General features: G+C 45.7%; 1 protein-coding gene across 5 annotated transcripts in view; it reads right to left on the bottom strand.

Moving 5' to 3' along the window:
* Positions 1 to 574: 574 nt before the first annotated feature.
* LOC147906027 (uncharacterized) overlaps positions 575 to 22,092 on the bottom strand; it is a 65,849-nt gene continuing 44,331 nt past the window's right edge. The window contains exons 2-3 of one of the 5 annotated variants that reach the window (XM_087382753.1): positions 15,821 to 16,190; positions 575 to 1,071 (exon numbers count right to left, since the gene is read on the bottom strand). In XM_087382753.1, coding sequence (XP_087238879.1) covers positions 896 to 1,071; positions 15,821 to 16,190 — 546 coding nt within the window. In that variant the 3' untranslated portion in view covers positions 575 to 895. Of the gene's footprint in view, positions 1,072 to 1,638; positions 1,705 to 10,622; positions 10,666 to 15,109; positions 15,229 to 15,820; positions 16,191 to 22,092 lie in introns of those variants that run through there. The other 4 variants (XM_087382770.1, XM_087382780.1, XM_087382777.1 and 1 more) reach the window with 4 other exon arrangements.

Genomic DNA, 22,092 nt, shown 5'->3' on the forward strand with positions numbered 1-22,092 from the left:
GTAAGTGTGGACAAAAGAGGCAACAAAAGACCTCAGTGAACCTCTTCTTATCCAAGTCCAGCCCTGAGATCTCAAAATTAGCAATAAAAATGAAGTCACAACTACTACTTCAATATATAGAGGCCAAAAAATGAGTTTTAGCCTTGCATAGCTCACTTAACAATGGGCTCAGAATCCCAAAAAAAGACACCAATACTTTGAGGCTAAAGGACCTCAATGTACAAGGTAAAAATTAGGGCATACAAGAGGAAAAAAGCAAGGTCCAATATGGGCGTATGGAATCGCACGAGTAGTAAACTAATGAAGTTTAAGATCCAAGAGGAGAGTCACACTCAAACCCTAAATGATTGATGTAGAAAGCCTTGCAAACCTAAGCCCTAGTGAAACCGTAAGCAACCCCCCCCGCCCCCCCCTATTTGAACTAAAATCAAATAATATGTAAGTATGGAGGCGATATCTATCTGCTTAAGTAGGTATTTGTATGTTTATTTACCGGATTTGAATAACACCAATTTAAAACTCTGCACCTTGGCTTCGCAATCCACACGATATCAGGAAAAGCACATGATATTGTCCATGGACATCTTCACATGGCACAAAAAATTAGGATGCGAATAGAATATATTGTGAAATGCTCTGTTACATCAAAACAATAAAATTGAATCCAGCAAGTTGCAGAGTCCTCGGCAACAATATTTTCCAGCATGCTTAATGACCACCCATGATCAACAGCATCTGAAATCCATTAGTGGAAACTAATCATGGGATTCGGTTGAAGATTTCTTTAAGACCCGTCAGGGATGCCACAAGCAATCGCATGACAAATGCAGTAATTGCCCAATATGTAAAACAGCTGCCCTTGCACCATACACAGAACACCTCATTTGTGAAGCTGTCAACGTAAATAGGCTGATGAAAGCCATAAAGCAACCAGCACCAACTCACTAACAACCACTGCAGGTGAGCTGATCCCAAAAACAGGGATCAGATCTACACGCAACCATGACTCAACAGCTCCTCCAAAGACTGCCCCAGCAACCAGGCCACCAATGGTCAATGCAGCTGCCTTTCCTGCAAAATATCGCACTTTAAGAAGACTTCATGAAGAACTAGGCCTTCAAAGTTAGGCTCTGACTTAAGGCATAGTCGTATAATTAGCCCATACAATTCACTAACAATTACAATGCATGCTGCATGCATGAAATCACAACTGTGGACTTTATCAGTATTAGCTCGCACTGTATATAAGGTGAAAATATCAGCCCATTTTTCCTTTTGTATGATTATAACACCCCATTCAATATTTGAGTATGCCACCCAACTTATTTGACATTTGAATGCCCTAAGAATTCACCAACAATAACAATGCATGCTGCATGAAATCGTAAATGTGAATTTATCAATATTAGCCCCCATTGTACTTCTGGGTTGTCCAAGGTGAAAATTCCATCGCATCCTTCAGTTAAAATTTTGTACTTGACTACACCATCCAATATGAGATTTGAATATACCAATTTATTTGACTACGCCACCTGACTTGATATTTGGACAGGAGGTTTTTTTAGTTGACGACAAGCCCACATTTATTAGGACAAGAACCCACGGCTGCAAAATGAGATTCACATACCCTAAGAATGATTGCCCTGATGTTCCCAAGATGATATTTTCCTCCCTTAGCTTTTCATTCACCTACAGTAAGTACACCTAAAGCAGAACTCCTGAATATGGGAAGCAGAAAAAATAACAAATGCAAGAAGAATAACTAAATAAACAATCGAAAACTTGCTTAGCTGTTTTAATCATATAAATGCCCCTCCATCAAAATTAACCTTAAAAAGGAAATTAATACTAAGTCAAGCATTACTTGCAATATGAAGACCAGACCTCTTTGCCTTTAGAATCTTAAAAAAAGCAAATAAACTTTGTTTTGTATTGCCTGCTCTGATTTCAATACTCAAATCATCAGCACCCAATGAAATCCCCCCATGTCCCCTGTTCTCTCTCTCTCTCTCTCTCTCTCTCTCTCTCCTCAGCATTTCAGCACATTCTTACGATATGGATGAACCACATAGATCTTTCTACTGGTGTGTTTCTTGTTGTATCAGCTGTTGGTCTCAGGCACCACTTTCAGTCTATGGTAAACTTTAACGAGGTTTTCTTTCTTTCTTCTCATCACTATACCTTACACTGTGTGTGTATTTTTGAGGCACAAGGTGCTCCTATGGTTTTGACTTGATATGGATGCTGTTTTAGCAGCCTTATGTTAATGAATCTCTCTCTCTCTCTCTCTCTCTCTCTCTCTCTCTCTCTCTCTGTGTAGCGATGCCACAGGTCCCTGAGATCAACAGAGCACAGCCACGTGTTACAGATTTCTATGCATCTGAGTCAGCTACCGGGGAGGCTGAGGGAGAGGAGCTTGATGAAATAAGAGCATCGTGGATTATCAGTGAGAGTCTCCGCCACGATGCTGCCAAATGAGAGGCACACACACCGCATGCTACACAAAGAGTGACTAGAGCACGCAGGACCGAGGTCCAGTCTATTTCAGCCCTCCTCAGAGGAGACCGGCAAAGATGAGGCGTCACCCTTGACGTAGCCCATCGGATACAAAGATCGAGGAGACCACGCCCTCCACTGCATCAAGAGACAGCTCGACACGCAGATATGAGATCTCCTCACATCCCATCAGAGAGCCACCAGGGTACCTGGATATATGGAGCCTGGGCGTGTACTAGGAGCATTAGCTCATACTCTTCTGCTATTTTGCTTACTAGTTTAGCACTTCAGCTTTCAGCAATGGCCTTAGTGAGCCCTTTGTACTTCGTCTCATAGGCCCACGAGGCCTCCTGTAGACGTTAATACATCTTTCTTCTTTCTCTCTGTTTTTCTCTTTTATGTGTGCTGATAGATTTAGGCTATTGCAATTCATTTGCGTAGTCCTTTCTCTATGACAGCATTGTCTCTCATAACTACCTTCTCAAAGAAAATTATTCGAGGGATGGAAAAAGGCACTTGCCAAGTGGGATTGAAAGGATACGATTAGCTTGCGCTTTACTACAGTATAACTGATTTTTCAAACAAATGTAATATCCATGGGCAATTGCATCTGGACAACTTGCCATGTGTGTTTTTTCAGGAGGCCTCACAGGCCTATGAGACAAGGTACAACCGTACAATCAAAAAATGGGAAGCCACTATGGGCTGTGGCAAAGGGCTCACTCGGGTCCTTGCTGAGTGCTATACTCAGAAACTCAACTCAAGAACTAGTAGTCAAAACCCAAATTCAGGAATCCTAAAACAGCAGTAGATGTGATCGACTTCGTCTATGATCGTCTATCCTGAGATGGCAAAAGATGTGATCGATTATCATATATTATCATGGTGCTATGGCAGCCCTCTGGTGAAATGTGAAGATATGCATATGTATCTCTTTCCGGTCGTCTCTCACTGCGGTTGGCACCGTGATATCTCTGTATCCGGCGAGTCATAACGAGTGTCATTTCGACTCTGATGACCCCTCTAAGTAAAGCCGAGATAGGCTGGACCTCCATCGTGCATGCTCTAGTCAACCTCTACACCATGTGTGGTCTCTAAGTCTCTAGCTCCACAACTCCACGTCGTCTCTTCCCGCTAATCCAATCGGTCCTCATGTCAGCTAGCAGAACTCCACTCCACTGTGTGTTGGGGCTGACTTGAATGTCTGTGAAATCTGTGACATGCCGCTGTGTCAGATCTATGTATGTCTCATATGACACAGGGACCTCCTATTGTTTGATCTGTCTCAGCAGCATCAGAATGAAAGTGGATGACCCGAGAGAGAGAGAGAGAGAGAGAGAGAGAGAGAGAGAGAGAGCGCAAAAGAGAAAGGAGCGGAAGAACGATTTATTGGTCGCTACAAAAGCTTAAAAATAGGGATCATGATATAAAATTTAGATGCATTATCAGGTTGTGGAAGCTTGGTGAGCTGCCTATATTAGAGATTGAGGTAATTGGTGGCATGAGAGGAGAGGACTCAAGCATATCAGATGAGCTTCGATTGATGTATCTATTAGATCAGTTTCTTCTGTTTTAATGGGTGGATCCAGGACTGTATGATGCAGGCTCCTTGTTAGAGGTGGTGACAAATACACGTGGTGATAAGGACTTTGAAGCCTTTACTTCTTTTGCATATGATGAGGATAGGGAGTATTGTGGAGTGGTTACTCATACGATACTTGTCTGTTCAAAGACAGAAAGTCCTATGGGTGCTCAAAGCTTGTACATGAGATGCATAATATGGTTTGCTTTATGATGGGGCAGACAAAATACCTTGGACCCTAAGAATATGTGTTGGTTATCCTTTTGTGGAGGATACCCTTGGAATTGTTGGAAAGATGGAGGCTTGAGAAGGCTATCTTCCATGGTTATGAAGAGGTTTTGATTGCTAAACAGGATAAGATCCATGGCAAGCATGAATGCCTATCCATAAGTCTTGGGGAGGGCAAGGATAGCGTGAAAAACGTGTTATTCGACACATGGTCCTTAGGATTGTTTACGCCATTGGCGCCAAAGTGAAGTATTGCGTGTATGGCTATATTAGGAAGAACTGAATCACGCGAGTCACTTCCCAACACAACAAATTCCAACAAGTCATTGCTTCATCAACCAACCCATACAAGACACTCCAACCTTCACCACATGAAATCTCTTTCATGCTAGAGTTATGAATTTCCCCTTAATAGAAGTCATGCAACACCACCCTAACCTCGTGATCATCAGATCACTTAATGCCAAAAAGTATACGTAGTCTTCCTCTTCTAGCAATATTGATTTCCACATGCATTCAAGTTGTCATCAACCTCTCTTTTTGTCCTTTTTTCTTTTTGCAAAGAAAGGAACCTTCTATTAATGCTTGAAAGACTTCATACAAAACAGCAGCCCCGAAGGCGCTGAGTATGGGAAAATTTGGAAAAGGCTGAAAGGAAAAACTGGCCTGTTCCAGAGAAACCTAGCTCACTACCTTGGGGATCTCTGGTACTGGGGCTAATAGCCAGGTGGGGAGACCATACAACCAGTGAACCCCTCGCCGAGTGAATCTGTAAAAAACTCCTGCAGACCAAGTCTTGCAGAAGCGCACCTCGCGACAATCGCCCTAGAGCCTCGGGTCCTACACTCCCAGGTGGAGTGGATGGTGTAGTTGATATCCTGCAAGACGGCGACCAAGGTAGCTGAGGGTGGAACCGGATGCTCACCCATCACCAGATTGCAGCAAGCAACCCAAATGTTCCACGCCGTGATACTAGCTACTACCTCCCATACGCTGTCCTCTGGAGGAGAATGGGGAACGAGGCTATCACAAGGGACTGCCCCATGGAGCTCTATCCTCTGAATGCTATGACCCTATATCCCGTAAGCTGGGGAGACCTCATCAATCTGGAACGTGTGTCCTCCCTCAGTAAACCAGGCCACCATCCCCCAAGTGTAGTCGCTATGAACGCTCTGCATCCGGGTCATAATCCTGAGGGCTCCCATCCAAATCCTCGCAGCGCTACGACAGCTCCAGAAGCAGTGAGGAATCGCCTCTAAAAAACCAGCAGAGCAACAATGACACTGCCCCTCCACCCGCATCTGCTCCAACCACGAGCCAATGGGCAAGCCACCGTGGGCGGCCAGCCAGAAGAAGTAGGAGATCTTCATCGGCCGCAAACTGGACCATAACCGCGTCCAAAACCTGGAATGGACCTCTTGGGGCACTCCCTGGGCCACCCAATGCCTCTCCCTCGAAGGGGTCCAAATCGAAGGGTCCATCTAAAGCCTCTTGCCAATCCGTGTGGTGTAGGAAAAGAAGGGCACCTCGTCCACCTGCTCGACGCCTCTCCCTCGAAGGGGTCCAAATCGAAGGGTCCATCTAAAGCCTCTTGCCAATCCGTGTGGTGTAGGAAAAGAAGGGCACCTCGTCCACCTGCTCGACAAGGCCGCCCATAGAGGGCCAGAACCACTCTCCCGGATCCCACTGGACCTCCCTTAGGGCCTACCCTCCCAAAGCCAAAGACGCCATCTCGGGGCATCTTGCGTTGGGATACTAGGAGGATCAATGTGCCACAAACGTCCCACCACTCTAATCATCTGCCAATAAATTCCATCCAGACTCCCATCCATCTCTGGGTCTCTCTCAATGAGTGCTTGGAGTAGGCCTCTAGGTCCTACACGAAAAAAACATGGCTGCTTGTTGCCTTGGTGCATCATCATCCTCAAGGGGACACCATTCCGAGAAAACTGACCCAACCATCTAGTGTCCATCCACAAGCGAAGTCCATCCCACCAAAACTCAAGGATGGCTAGGTCAATCTCTCTCATCTGCTGCCTTGCCCATCGCAAATGCGCTAAGACGCCAAGCCTCGCCACTACCTCCATGGATAATCTGCTCCATCTGCCAACGGAGCCAGTCCTATTGTGCCCACCCAATTGTGCCCACCCAATGTGAGTCCGTTGCCCAAGCATACGCCCATCATGATCCCTGATCTCCGAGTGTCAAACAAGAGGCTGACGCTCAAAACTCCTCTTTGCATCAGGGCTAAGAATGAATGAGGCCCCCTGCTAATCTCTGCCATCGAGGGGAAACCCTTCCCCGTAAGGGGGCCTCTAAGAAGATCCATCTATGTGAATGCTTCCACTGCCCCCAACGCATGGGGTATTCTTGAGAAGCCCTCACTGTAAGAGGAGCTTCCAAGGCTCTGTACCTAGGGTGAGGCCGCGCACAACCAACTTACCCAAGAGAGCTCTGCTCTGCATCTCAGGATCAATGATACCCAAGTCTCCCAATGCATGCGCCATGATCACCGTCTAGCCAAGCGACCCGATCTCTAGTATTCCTCGTGTTGTCCGATCCTACCCAAAGGAAGTTCCAAACCAACCATAGTAGCTGCCCAATGCACCCTCTGTGAGAACACCAGCAGGAGGCGATATACCAGGCCATGGCAAGAAGGACCTGGTTTGCCACTAAGGCACGGCCCGCTAGGGAGAGTTTGGCCGAGCTCCAATAGAGAAGCTTGCGCCGAACACTCTGGAGGACCAGGGTGATCTGCTGCTCTGCTGTGATATCAATACCCACCTGGCATCCGAGATAGCTCGCCGTCTGACCCCACGGTATCCAACGGAAGCCAAAGTCACTCCCCCACTCTCGAACCTCCTGCGTCTCCTCAGAGCCTGTGAAGAAACCTATGGATTTCGTCAAGTTGATCCGTGCACCCGAGGCCTCACAGTAGATAGCTAGGGCTCCCCTGACTCTCTCCAAACTTGTTGTGGTGCCCTCTACGTACAAGGCCGTGTCATCTGCAAACTCAGAGTCTAGCAGCTCCTCCTCCTGTTTGATTAGGAGCCTCAACCATGTGAGGCTCGCTATCTGTGATCTCAAGTAGTAGCCCAAAGCATCCACCACAAACAAGAAGAAGGAAGCGAGGGGACAGCCCTAGCGGACCGAGCAGGAGAGGAAAAGCCTCGCCCATGTGTCCACTGACAAGCATCTAACTAGAGCTCCCCGCATAAAGTGCAGAAACTCCTCTAATCCATCTGTCTGAAAAACCCAATCCCCGCATGGTACCCTCCAGGAAAGATCACTCCACCATGCCGTAAGCCTACTCAAAATCAAATCCAAGAGAAGAATGGCCAAAGGCTATGACTCCTCCTTGGACCAATCCACTACCTCCCAGAACGTGAAGATGTTGTTCAGGATGCTGCGCTCCTGAACAAACCCGGTCTGAGTATCGTGGACTATGTCAGTAAGATGGGGCCGTAACCGCAAACTCAAGACCTTAGCGAGGATCTTGTATGCAGTATCAAGCAAAGTGATCGGCCTCCACTGTCGGATCTTTGACCTATCTCCCCCTTTCGGGATCAAACAAATCCATCCCCTACTCAAGGAAGCCCGTGTAGAAGATCTCTTGGCAAGCTAGGCAAAAAGGGGTGGAGATAACCTCCCAGATGTTTCGAAAGAATGCCGTAGTCAAGCCATCCTTGCCACGACACTTGTGGGTCGGGAGAGCCTTGAGGGCTTCCCAAAGCTCCTCATTCGTGAAAGGCTCCTCCAGACTCCTGCACAAATCCTACGAGACTACCGTCGAAACATGGTCCCAAACTAAATCACGGGCCACAAGACAAGCTGGAGTCATCCTCTCTGTCTTAAAGAGCTGGCTGTAAAATCTTGTAGTCAGTTCTAATATCTCTTGTGGATCAATGTGCATGATGCCCTGCAGATCCCGTAGACGCAACTGCCTCCCTGCCGATCATGGCCCAGTAGTTTGCAAGAACTGCTTCGTCATCCTGTCCCCCTGCTGTACCCAACGGGCCTAGGAGGAGTGATAGGAGAACTCAGCCCACCGAATCTCCGTATCCTGAAGCTCAAGGCACGCGATCTCAACAACCTGCCACTAAGCCGAATCTGGCGGAGACTCTAGCACAGTGTCAAATGCTCGACCAATGGAGGGGAGGATGGCTCTATATTCCTCTGGGAGCCCTGGGAAGCAGAGTGTCACTGGAAAACGGGGAACATGGCGTGTTGTGTCCATGTCCTCCACTATAAATCCATGGTACCAAGGAAAGAGGTACACCAAATGTGGGCCAAGGACGATGGGGCTTTGCTCCACAAGTGTCGAGGTAGTATCAAGGGCACTCAACTGGATGAGGAAGATGCCTCTTCCATAGATGGTGACCTCCTGAATGTGGCCACCCTCTAGTACCAAGCTTGCCTAGATCCACTCTCGCACCTATCTCCTTGTGGGTGTGAGGCCCACAATTCTGCCCAAGATCGCCTTGTCCTAGAGGGACTGAATTGCTTGCTGTACTTGTTGCTTGTCGGCTTGGGAAAGGACCTTAACAGCTGTGGGATTTGAGGGTGTTCCCATAGATTCCCTCTCCCAAACCAATGGTCACTACCAAGATTTTCTTTCTCCGCACAAGACAGACGCTCCCGCTGCAGGGAGGGAAAAGATACAAGGCGAGGTGAGGCGGAGAGATGTCAAAGGAGGAGGCGGAGAAGAGGCGAGGAGGAGAGGCAGGCTGAGGGAAGGAGGAAGAAGGCAGGGAAGGCGGCGGAGGGACGGCGGGGGATGGCAAGGAAGAGGGGGCGAAAAGGCGGGGGAAGAGAGGTGGAGAAGGCAAGGAGGAGGAGGCAGGGAAGGAGTGGAGGCAAGGGGCAGCAGAAGGAGGAGCAACGAGAGGCAGAGGAGAAGGTGGCAGGGGGAGGCCGAAGAGAAGGCCGGGGAGGTGAAAGAAATGACGGGGGGGCGGAAGAGCAGGCGGAGGGAAGGAGGCAGAGGAGATGGCGGAAGAGCAGGTGAAGGGGAGGAGGCAGGAGGCGGAGGAGAAGGCGAAAGGGACGCCGAGATGGCGAGGGGGGCAAAAGAGATGACAGGGGGAGGAGCTGATAGGGGGCAGGCGGAGGAGAAGGACGGGAGGAAGGCGAAGGAGACTGCGGGAGGGAAGAGATGGCAGGGCAGCAACGGCTCACGCGAGAGCTCGGCTCCTCAACTATAGTCGTCATCAAACTAGCTAGAAATGCCCTACCCACTTACCTTCCAAAATGTCCAACACATTTAGTCCCTGATCCAACGCAAGCATCATCTCCAATTTCCAAATCAATAGATCTTGCATCTTCATGATACCAACTCAAGCCCATGCTCGGCTCCACTAGCACTAGCACAATGAGCATCATGAAAATAGTAATAGTAAGGCCCAAGTACTACATGCAAGGATATACTAGTATCCACTCTAACTTCCCTCTCTGCTTCTTTGCAATGTGGACAAAGGCATCACAACCAAACACACGGAAGCAGGAAACATCGAGCTTCTTGTCAAAATAGGCCTCAAAAGAAATTGCTTTGGGAACAATAGACATCCAGGTACTTACTACCGTGGCAATGGCCTCACCCCAAAGAAACCGAGGAACCGCCCAAACACATCATTCGAGGGCATCCTTGCCTAGTTCTTCACCGACATACCTCTTCGCATCAGGATGTGCGCACTCTTGTGTGGTAGCTACTTCGGGAATCATGGGTTCTCTGCCCTTGCTATGCATAAAATGAATGAAAATATTTATAAGTTTAAGTTAAAGGTCCCTCCAAAATGGATGTTTGAAGAGTCAATAAGACGTCCTCTGCCCTGGGTTGTCCCCCAAAAATGATTGTATTGTGTTTTACTTTGGTTGATGGTATTGACCACCCAGTTCAGAGTAAGGGGGGATGACAAGTGATGATTTGCCCTTGCCGGTCGCAAGCTGAATGAGAAGTCACTATCACATGGGAGGTGTTGGATAGTTGGACTTGCTCTTTGCAATATTGTGGTGGAGGCGGGATCGGTCTACTCTTGCGTGTTGGGTCTCACACCTCTTTGCTCTGAAGGGGGGTGTTGGAGATATCATAGTCAAAGAGTGTGTTAGTGTGTAGTACTAGGTGATCTAGTACTAGTTTATGTGTGTGAGTCTTGTGTGAGTGCCACGTGTCATCATGGGACTTATCCCATATGCACTAGGTGCTACAGTGTGTATTTTTAATACCACATTATGTCTCTGTAATAGTTGCAAACTGACATCGTTCACATGGCCAAATCTGGAATGCCACAATTTACATCTTTCATTGCAGAAGCTATTGTTGCCACACAAGCATTTTGCATGATGTTGTCATCCATATCCAGCTGCGATATAAACATGATGTAAAGTGCATGTGGTCTCTCTCTCTCTCTCTCTGTGTGGCAACAAGCATTTTGCATGCTGTTGTCATCCATATCCAGCTGCGATATAAACATGATGTAAAGTGCATGTGCACTCTCTCTCTCTCTCTCTCTCTCTCTCTCTCTCTCTCTCTCTCTGTCTCATATGTAGTGGAGGCAATTCCTCTCCATCGCCCATAGCCCTCCGTCGCCAGTAGCCCTCAGCTGTTCTACCCGTCGCGTAGCTCGCCCGGTCTGCCCATCGCCGCTCCTGTTTCCTGCCCTTTTAGTCAGCTTTAGCTGCAGCTAGCTAGCTGCGCTAGTAGCCAGCCAACAGCACTGCCAGCAGCGGAACCGCCCACAGCAGCTCCTTCGCTCCTCGCAAGCTCCTAGGATCTCTAACCCCAAGTTGGGCTAAACCCCCAGCCCAACCCAGGGGTTAGGTTCAGCTCGGGGTTCTACAGAAATAGCCAATATGGAATGGCCTATCCTCTCTTGCAAATCCCCCTCAACTCCATCAACCTCAACTATCAGGACACGGTACTCTACAGTTGCAGCCATGACACCCTCTCTGTATGCACGCAATTACCAACAAGAAGGGTCCAAACGACCCATCATTGGGCAACATGAACAGATTTATTATTTGCAGCAATCAGTCAGAGAGTTAAGGCTTGAGCTGGTATAAGTAAAAGCCCAGCTTCAAGTTTTAGAGGGACCTGGAAAGCAGGCAGTAATTGCTGAGATTGTGAACTCATGTAAGAATTCTCCTCCTACTCCTCAACTAGTCTCTCCAGTCAAAGATATGGTTCATACTGAAGTACAATCAATCAAGAAAGAAGTGAGTGAGGAGTTCGACACAAAGGCAAACAAGAATAATACCCAAGAAGAGATCAAAAAACACGAAGCCAGACGCGATGTCAAAGCAGCCATGCCTAATATTGAATGGAAGGTTGATGAGGATGATGATGATGGAGCAACTTATATCCGGCACTCCAGAGTACATGCTATCCTTAGACTTAAGTCGAGAGCTTTATGAATCAAGCTTTTTCGACAATCTTACAAGTTGAAAGGGACCAAGATATGGATAGCTGAGGAACTTACACCAGCTCAATTGAAGAATAAGGCAACACAATTAGCTAAAGTCAGGGCTGCTAGGAAGGATGGGAAATGGGCAGTTTACCGTGATGACATAGCACTAAACAAAGAGTTTAAATCCAAACCAAAAGACTCTCAGTCTTAAACTGATGTATGGGCCGATTACTCTTTCAGACTATTATGTAGGTACTCTAAATAATTGGGGTTGCTTTTGCACTCCCTAAAGCAGATGTACTAGATGGTTTTTTCCTGTCCCATAGACCTGTTGGTCTCCCATGGACATTAATAGACCTTCTTTCTTTCTTTCTTTCTCAAAATGAACTGATCACCCTAATTGTGACACCATTTCCTCTTCTACCACAAGAGGGAACAATAAATGGATGCTCAAGTATGTGTGGGTGTGTGGATTTGTATTTGTGAGAGCATATTTTTATACTATGGTCTACACCCACTGTTGAGCGTTAATGACGTCACAAGGGATGTCATAGTAGCTAGTCTCTAGCACTAAAGGAGAGGGCTAATCGAAAAGTAGTCCAAAATCTCTTCATTCAAGCTACAACTGCTTGTGAAGTCTAAACGATTTCATTTTAGCCTCTCCCAAACGAGCATCTAAATCTAGCTGATAGGGCAACGCACCATTTAAGATAGAAAGAATTATCGCAATACCAGCGGCCATAACTTGGACGAAACTTCACAAGGTGAAATTTGCATATCCGCTAATACGGCAGAAGCATATACCTAGATGAATCCAAGAACATTCCCAAACTCATCCTCTAAAAACACAACATAGTGTAGTTTCAATCTCACGATAGTCACTCATAAGATTGAAAACCATAAACTCCATCATGCATAGCAGAGACTAGCTCCTATGACATCCCCACTGACATCATCAGTGCCCAATAGTGGGTGTAGACCATAGTATAGAAATATGCTCTCACACATACAAATCCACACACCCACACATACTTGAGTATCCATTTATACAAAGTCTTCGTATTCATATTTTTTATATCTCAGGCAGACACTGCTGGGCTGAGACTACCCATGAGATAGGACGAGGACCTCTTGGATAGTGAGCTGGCTGACGATACTACTATTTTTTTGAATGCCATTGCATAGAGCCTCGATTCTTTTAGGGCAGCCTTGGATTTACTATGCTATGCAGATTTATGTTGACTTGCAAAAATCCTTTTGGAAGAGACAAAATTACTTTTTTTCTTTTGACTTTCTATTCATGGAGGGATTGCACTGAGAACATTGCTCATGGGACTGCAAACAGGTAAGGATTATCTGAAAAGAGATTGGTAGCTTATTGAGCACCTTTATGCACTCTCCTTTCTTCATGATCTAGGGCTAAGTAGACAAGCTCTCTCTTTCGCAACCTCAGATCTTTTATGGAAGCATGAATCTTCTCGACAACTGTTACGGAATTGTATTTCCGATATTTCTTGCTATGGAAATTATTTTATTTTAGTCAAGTGTGACTATGGCAAAGTATTCCATAAGAGCGCATCGGACACGATCGAGGTTTTTGTGGATGCTTTGTGGGGTTTAGTGGGGGACGCCTAACTACCTATGTTTTGCCAAGCTAGATGGTTAGTATTGTGGGTGATTCCATGTTAAAACTAATGTTGCTAGTGTTACTGGTGTTATTGCAATTGGTCACAAGGTGTGTATTTTGATGTTTGTATATCAAGCATACAATTGTGTTGGGATTAGTTGGCATGATGATTCATTAATTGATTGTAACAACTAACACAATTGGTGGCTTGAGTACAGATGATGAGTTGGATAACGAGGAACCGAGATCAGGACAGTGATTTGGATTGATTGGACAGTGATTTGGATTGATTGAAGTATCGAATGGCTGTCCCAAAGGCCATGGGCCACATTGTAAAGTAATGATTATTAAGCCATGGGCTAATTTATTTTATTAATTTTGGATCAGGGCATATTGAGCCTTGTGATATTTTGAGCTCGTGGAGCTATGTTGAGAAATTCTCTAATTGTGGACAAGGGATGCTTTTAGATGTACTATTATTGGCTCTTTGCTTTTTGGAATTACAATTATAAATATATACCTAGATGAATCCAGGAACATTCCCAAACTCATCCTCTAAAAACACAACATAGTGCAGTTTCAATCTCATGATAGTCACTCACAAGGTTGAAAACCATAAACTCCATCATGCATAGCAGGGACTAGCTACTATGACATCCCCACTGACGTCATCAGCGCCCAACAGTGGGTGTAGACCATAGTATAAAAATATGCTCTCACACATACAAATCCACACACCCACACATACTTGAGCATCCATTTACAATTATAAATACTCTAGATGGGAAGCAAGAGCCACCATCTAGGGAGCGAGATTGTACCCACTCTGTTGTCGCTATCGTGGTGTGATTGTGTTCTTCTTCTTCAATTAAGTTAAGTGGTGAATTTGTGGAAAGATCTCCCTTTTGGTTTCAGTGGTATCAGAGCCTGGCTATACTCTAGAATGATTGTGGGAGGCAAGCAACATCATTTTCTCCATGAGATAGTCAGTCTTAGAATGTTCTTCCTCATCATTTCGACTACTTGATCGATAGGTTTTGAGTTTATATGCAAAAGTTATAAAAGATGCTTTGGAAATCGACTCTACAATTACGATTGACAAAAAAGGCCCACACTGGCTTGTTCAAAGGATATGCACCATTTCTTTTGAGTGGTTGGATCACTATATTCCGACTTGAGGTAAAAAAATTTATGGTTGTTTCTTTTCACTGCCTACAATCAACAAATTGGTAGAAGCAATATAGGAAGATGAACAGCCACAACTAGAGATGACTTAATCTTAGGGCATGAGGACAGAAAAGCTCCATATTCTTATAGCATCATGTGATTTCAAGAATGAAAATCGCAACGGGGATGTCACTCTCCTAAGCGAAAAACCACGGCTATTTAATTTGGACGAAAGCAATAAGACTAAATGAAGAATCCAGAGCTACAGATGAAACAAGGACAAATAGATGCACTATATGCATGTTATTGCTTTGACAACAATCGGCAATTTCTCTTGTCAGCTTATGTGATACACAGTTCTATCACCCATCATGGAGATCATATGACTTAGAATGATCACATTGGATAATTTATTCTCGAAATGGCATACACCACCCATATGTACATGTCAATAGACAACTTTAGCATCTCCTCTTATTTAGAAATTTCCAAGTTTTTTTGCTAATGCATCACCATGCATATCATTTTGTTCATAGCCCCTTGACAGTAGGCCCTACACTTGTGCTTTCACTTCCTTTTTATCTTTGTTTAATAAACGTGTATCCCACCAACGTCCTGGTACATCTATCAACATCAGCCAAGACTAAAAGCCCTGGCCCTTTTATATATCTTGAGAGAAAGAAAACCTTTTATGGCTTGCCCACCATAAAGCTTGAAAGAAAGTTCTGTTTGAGAAAGACCATAAAACATGATGATAATAATTTAAAGGAAGACAATCATTAGGCCTGTGCCAGACTGAAATACATACTCCTGTGTCAATAATGCACTAGACTACCGGCACTGCTTATTATGGTTCTAGCCACTGTCCCTGTTTTTACTCTTACAAGCTCAGCAAAACCAAAAGTTAAGACTTCCTCACCGTACTTTACCACATCCTCATTTCATGTACCTTTCTTTCTCCCTTCTCTAATGGGTGTAAGCTTCAATATTCTATGCCCTGTCCAAGCATCACCAACACCCTCTCGTGTGTGAACGCTCCAACCTCTCTTACGTCATTAGAGACAGGCTTGCCTAAATCCCCATGCTATTCACTGAATGGCCTCATATATAAGTAGACATGATAGTCATAACAACATGTAGAAGAAGAAAAACTGTGCATGCCATATTCTCAATTAAAGCAAAAAAGAGAGTGTGACTCAGAATTTCTAATGCATATGTGACAAAAACCAGACAAAAGAGAGAAATAATAAATATACACGACAGAACCAGAAATATACTGTCCTAAGACCATTCCTATGTGGTTGAGAGGTTGCTTACCCAAATTAACATTCTGCTTTCTTAGAAAATACAGTGAAGAACCAAATCCAATTGCCAAGATAAGACCAGGCACATCTGCATGTGTGTTCAAAGATGACTCCGATGAAACTCCAGTTGCAAAGGTCCAAACCATCAATCCTGCATATACAGCAGTTTGAGTTCCAAGAGCAGTAGGTGATGGACTCTCCACAGCAACAGGAGATTTAATGAGGGCATCTCTGATCCACTGCGGTCCTCCATTACTCCCGAGAATCGAGGAGCTACTGGAAACCTTTTTCACATCAGCATAGCGAACACTGTTGTCAACAACTTTCCCTGACCTGCGCTGCATCAAACTCTGCATAAGTAGCAGATCGTATGCAGCCTCTACCTGCATTCACAAATAATGCCTTGCTATCAAAATAACTCCGTAGCTTTAATTACAATCACACAAAAAGTGACAAACGTTTGGAACTATATTGCAAGCTAATGTCACATCAGAACTGCAGAGAAAGGAGGACAGGCTAAACACTTCACCACTCTGCCAGAGGGTGAAATTTGCTGGCATATGCATAGACATTGGAGTCTTTACACAAACTAAAAAGTGTGAGCCTTGAGTAAATACTATTAGCTGAATTACGACAACACAATCACCTCACAACTGTAAACATCATTTCAAGCATAGAATAAACATAGAGAGAAATGTTTAAAATGGGGAAAAAAACACTAGAGCTGTCAGAGAAGAGAGTTGCTTGCTGTAGCCACTCTCACATGGCGGAAAGAGATAGATTAATACCACACAACGCCACTCCAAGAGCCAACTCACTCCATATGAAAAGACACTTCAGATCGACAGAGAGAGAAAGAAAGAAAGATGTATTAACTCTGCGGAAGGCCTCGCGGGCCTATGGGACAAGGTACAAAGTACACCAAAAAGGATGATCTCATACAAGCCCAAGTGGGCTGGAGCAAAGGGCGCGCTAAGGCCCTTGCTGAGTGCTAAGACTGCTAAACTGATAAACTGAAAATCTGATAACTCTGCAGAGCTCAATAGCTCGACCAAAATCAAAATCAGATATAACCCAGAGACTAGCAACCATCTGAGAGATGTAGCATGCTGAGAGCTGAGACTTTCCATCATGCCAACACTAACCAAAGGAGAAATGGAGGCTTCTTGGAAGTATGGGAAACTCTGACTCTTGCCAGGGGTATATCCTGACAATAAATTGCTCCCATGTACTCCTCTCTACTGCCAGCATCTCCCAGAAGGATGCTACACCCTACTTATCCTCCCCTTAGTCTAAATTGTTAAATTTTCCTAACAACAATCCAAAAGTCTACATCTAGGAGGCTCCATCAGCTGCCTCCAAAAAAAACAAGCCGTTGCTACCTACAAGTAGGATCATAGACATTAAAGATCCCTATTCTTAAAGTCACCTGAATGAATGCCCGTCTAGACTAGTGTGTCAGAAATGCTATGTCCAAGGACCCAAATAGATTTCTACTATTTTGGTATTAAATTTGGTGGTTTTGGCATCATCATTGTGTCTGGGTGGTAGGCTGAAATGAACAGTAGAGTTGTACCCAAAGATTCGAATAGTGAAATCCAAAAGTGACTAGAATGCCCCTGCTCAATGAAAATAGTGCACAGTGCACCCACTGGCCCCAAATGCCTTGGCGCCCCTTACGGTATTTATTTAATGCTTCTGAATGGAAATGCTTTACAACAAGGGTTCAACCCTGCTTCGTTCCTCTCTACAGATCCTCTACTTGTCTTCAAGGCATCTAATCCAAGTGCACCACTAGAATTCACACTGGCAAGGCATACTCAGGCATCCATACCTCTGACAAACTGAGTTTAAGGCAGCCTCAAGGCTATCACATGCATCCACAGTGTCCTTAGGCCTTCCATAGGAGCACCCTTGCCTCTGGGTGCTTGCTAGAACCTGTAGGAGTCCTAAAAGGACTGCAAACAACACGCATGCACTGCAAAAAGCTGCAAAACAAGAAAGAACCAAGGAAAAACAGAACCTGGAACCAATTCCTGCTGTCTGTGGTAGAGGGGCGAGCTCCTTCCTTGCACCTATCCTTTGTCCAGGCTCCCCGGAAGGTGCAAGTGTCTTCCAACAATCCGGATAAGAGAGAAATAAAGGTGAAGAGCGGAGGGTGAACAAGAAAAAGCTGTAGAGGAAAGATGGTCCACAAATCTGCCCTGAAATGACTGCCTCGAAATCTGTGCATGAGTCCTCCTAAGAGAGGATGCCAAAAGCAGCAGAGAAAGTTGCTCCTGCAGCCTGCACTAGTCCAGAACAGCTCTAGTAACCACCACGCAACAAGAAACACGTGCAGAAAGGTCCAGCATAGGAAAAGACAACCTCGGGCACCTGCTGGACGATGCCGTACACGTCCGTACGGATTCCGCACGAACGTCCGTACAGCCCGTACGAAAAAATGACTTCTAGCACTTCCTAGAAGTGCATACTAGCCTAGGAATAGCCAAAACACGCTTAAAACGGCTCAAAACAGGCTTGAAACAGCTCAAACAGCTCAATAACAGCACAAGAACAACAGAAAACGTCCGACACCTCTGGGAGAGTGAGGGGAGAGAGATGGAAGGTGGGGGAAGGGCATGCATACACATGTATGACAAATGGCACCTCCTTCTTGCCATTTGCCCCTTCATTAAAGTCCTAACACCCATACCAATGACAACGTTGGTTGCCCTTGGGGCCAACTTTTAGACCGCTCTTTTAAAGTCTTTGCCTTGCCCCTGGGACCTAGTGGTGCACCTAGACTTTGCCCCTAGGAACTTCTAGGAAGTGTGCACTTCCTCTAGCCAATCCCTCATGGCCAAACCATTACAAGACTTCACCATGGTTAATCTCGGGTTAAGCATAGGTTGAGTTACGAAGATACTTTACATCACTTTTCACGTTCCCATGACACGTGTGTCAAGTCAATGATTGACCAGCAAAGCCACATGTGTGTCAAGACATGTCAAAAACTTGTCATGGTGAAAAATCTTCTCTTTCTTAAATCATTGTTTCATGAGTGCAACATTCAAATGCACAACATGCAATATCATCGCAACCTCTCCCTGGTAGGAGATGGTGCTGACAACTGATATTTGCTATTGAAAAGAAGTCCACTACTCATCCTACCATCCCTCCCTATAGCTACTGGCAGAGTATAAAGTAGTATTAAGGCTACTGAAAAGAAGTCCACTACTCATCCTACCATCCCTCCCTATAGCTACTGGCAGAGTATAAAGTAGTATTAAGGCTACTGACACATCTGATTGTGGAGCTCATACTAGAGGCGATGGGAGGTATCCAGGTTCACCCTTCCCAAGCTATGGTCAGCATTTGGACCGACATAGTACACAGTGCACACTCTGATGGCCATATGGGCGAGCATGCAGGGATCCTCTAGAGCAGCCACTGCTAGGAGAGTTACTTTCTTTAGAGTTTGGAGAGATCTCCTTTCTTCTCTGAGTCTCCGTCGGGGTTGAGGTGGTATTTTCAGCCTCCGCCTTGGTCTTTTATTAGCTCCTTTGGAGCTGTTTTTTTCCCTCATGCATTGCATGATGTACTCCCACATTTAAGCTTGCTCTCGCGGTTTTCATTCATACTTAATGAAGTAATTTTCTTGAAAAAAGAAAGAAAGAAAGGAAGTTGATATTTGCCAGCAATTGGCAGCCCTACAGAGGAAGGGGCGGAAGTGTTCTATTGTTGCTTGGATTCAGGAGTGCCTTGCTACAGTAAGGACTCACCAGCAACTATTGTTAGATGAGAGAGCAACACTGCTACTTTTCATCTTGGTTTCTCCGTGGAGAGACTGGGCATAGGCTTCACAATGGGTGTAATCTGCCTGAGACCTGAGGTACACTACATACAAGTCACACATTGGTCACTCAAATAGTGCACAGCCAAATTGGGGGCAAAGGTCTCTTTCATGATGTAGTGGGCCCTCAACATAGGCATGGAACCTATCATGTCTTTGGTACGGTGATGCACAGATTTGGAATACTCCCCTTCCAATCCCCCTCCAAAATCACATAAGTACGATGTGGTGGTGCAGGCTCCTACTCATAAACAAGCCTTGTTCTCCTAAGCCTCTTCTCCATGAGTTGGACCATAATGAGCTAGAATATACACTTGACTCTCCAAATATGCCAAGCTGAAATGCTAGCCAGAATCTCCCAAGACGTGTCTACTAAGACATGAGCAGCTCTGAAAGGAGTGAAGAGAAAGGGAACAAGACTCCACTAAGTGTCGCCGTACAATGAGAGCTGGATCTGGATCCTGTCCCTTGAAAAACACCTGAGGACCAGTAAGAGATAACAAAGCTATTGAACCCCAGGTCATATAGAAAGGTGCTGTATGAAAGATACTGAATATCCTAGCAACACCTTTCCAGATCGTCCTAGCCTCTCTGTACTCCCAGCTGCAATGCTATACTGACTCAGCTGCAATGCTATACTGCCCGCATGTCACTCCTAGTGTGCAAAGCATACATATCCGATGCTTCCTAGGTATGCATGCTGCTCTCCCCGTCTCGATCCTCAACTAATGAGATGAAACACGGATCTAGCCTATGGCAATCCTCAGTGCATGCGAGACTCATCTGTCCTCAAGATACTGGGGTCTGATGATGAATCTCTCCTCTGATACTCTCAAGAAGTGGTCGCGGTAGAACTGGGACTTGGTGGGCAGCTCCTAGTCCCCCCCCCAGTACGAGATGTATGGAGCTTAAGGAAATTTAACCGTATGATACATTGATCTCATCTTGCGGGATTGACTCAAGGGTGCGTCCATGCTGCACTAAAAAGGGTGGGAGCCTGTCCATCTAGATATCGTGCCTGGTCAATCATGTGGATATTCATGCATACCATGTGTTTGCTCCGCTCTTTGCCAGTCGTCTAGATGACTCCAAGGCCAGTCTCGGTAATCTCCATCCAGGCAAGTCCCAGACTCTGTGGATGAAAGTCACTGTCTGAAAGATGGCATCAATCTGTAGGTAAGTCATGGTGAACTCTACATGTACTATCTCATGTGAAACTGAGGGCTTACTCGAATCATCATGGACCCCATAGTCACCTATAGCCGCTCAAATTCCCTCCACTCGGTCTTCGGTAAGTCACACCCCCAGAAATGTGTTGCATACATGGCCATCGGCCGCACTATTGTGTCGAAGAGCAAGCTCTTCGTTGGTGGATCCTGAAAGTGTGCCTGGAAGCATTGTCTCTCTAGTCGGGCCAAAGAAGGAGAGGGCTAGGGAAGAGGATGAAGAAGCTGATAGCCCAATGTACCTTCACTACTCGCTATCCGTCCCTCAAAAACACCTCCTCTCTGGTCTGAAAATGCCCTTCAAAGTCACCCCATGCTGGGCACCCAAATAGTCCACTCCTCGCACACGCTCCTCCTACAAGACACCTCCTAACAGCACCCTAAACCTCCCCTCTGTATGTTAGCTCAACACTCCCTCTGCTCCCTAAACCTCGCCTCTGTTGTTAGCTCAACACTCCCTCTGCTCCTCGGGTCTCTAGCCAACTGTGGCTCTGATACCATGTGAAGAGAGCAGAGGAAATGAACAAAAATGGAGAGAGAGAGTACATCTCACACACATCACACTGAGAGAGAGAGAGAGAGAGGAGCAGGAGAGAACTGCAAGTGATCTCTAGCAAAAGCCCCTCTATACCAACAGGCTGCTCTAGAGCTGAACACAACCGCTCAACAACCACCACAAGGAGCTGCTCACTAGTGTGGAAGAACTGCTCCACAACCTGCTCCAGAAGATGGAAGGACTCCTCCACCACAATGGCTGGAAGGACTGCTCCTGTGAGTGGGTAATGAGGGGAGGAGGGAGGCCCATATATAGCAAAGCATGAAGAGACATGCCCCGAAAGTGCTTTACCTTGCTTTAAGCTCGCTCTCTCTCTCTCTCTCTCTCTCTCTCTCTCTCTCTCATGCAGGGACTTGTCGACTCAGCTTCACCTATCGTGACGAGCCAATGGAGATAGTGCAGTCCTACACATATTTGGGAGCAATCTTCACAGGACCCCTTTTCACGAGGTACTACACTACTTTAACTTTCCTGCAAATTCTACTGAACTTAGTAGTGTTTACTGTTAGTTAGGAGCAGTCCTGTTGCATTGGTATCAAAGCACTTTTCGTGGGAATTTGTGGGAAATTCTTTGTCCAATCACTTTGAAATTTGGAGCATCTACTCTTGAGCCTACGGCCTACCTTTGTGCAAAAATTCAGTGCCAGAAGTGCTCTCTGTTGTGAGCT

Source organism: Dipteris shenzhenensis, chromosome 1 (assembly GCF_047967505.1).
Source record: "Dipteris shenzhenensis isolate YYH24624 ecotype China chromosome 1, Dip_SZ_1.0, whole genome shotgun sequence".
NCBI lineage: Eukaryota > Viridiplantae > Streptophyta > Polypodiopsida > Gleicheniales > Dipteridaceae > Dipteris > Dipteris shenzhenensis.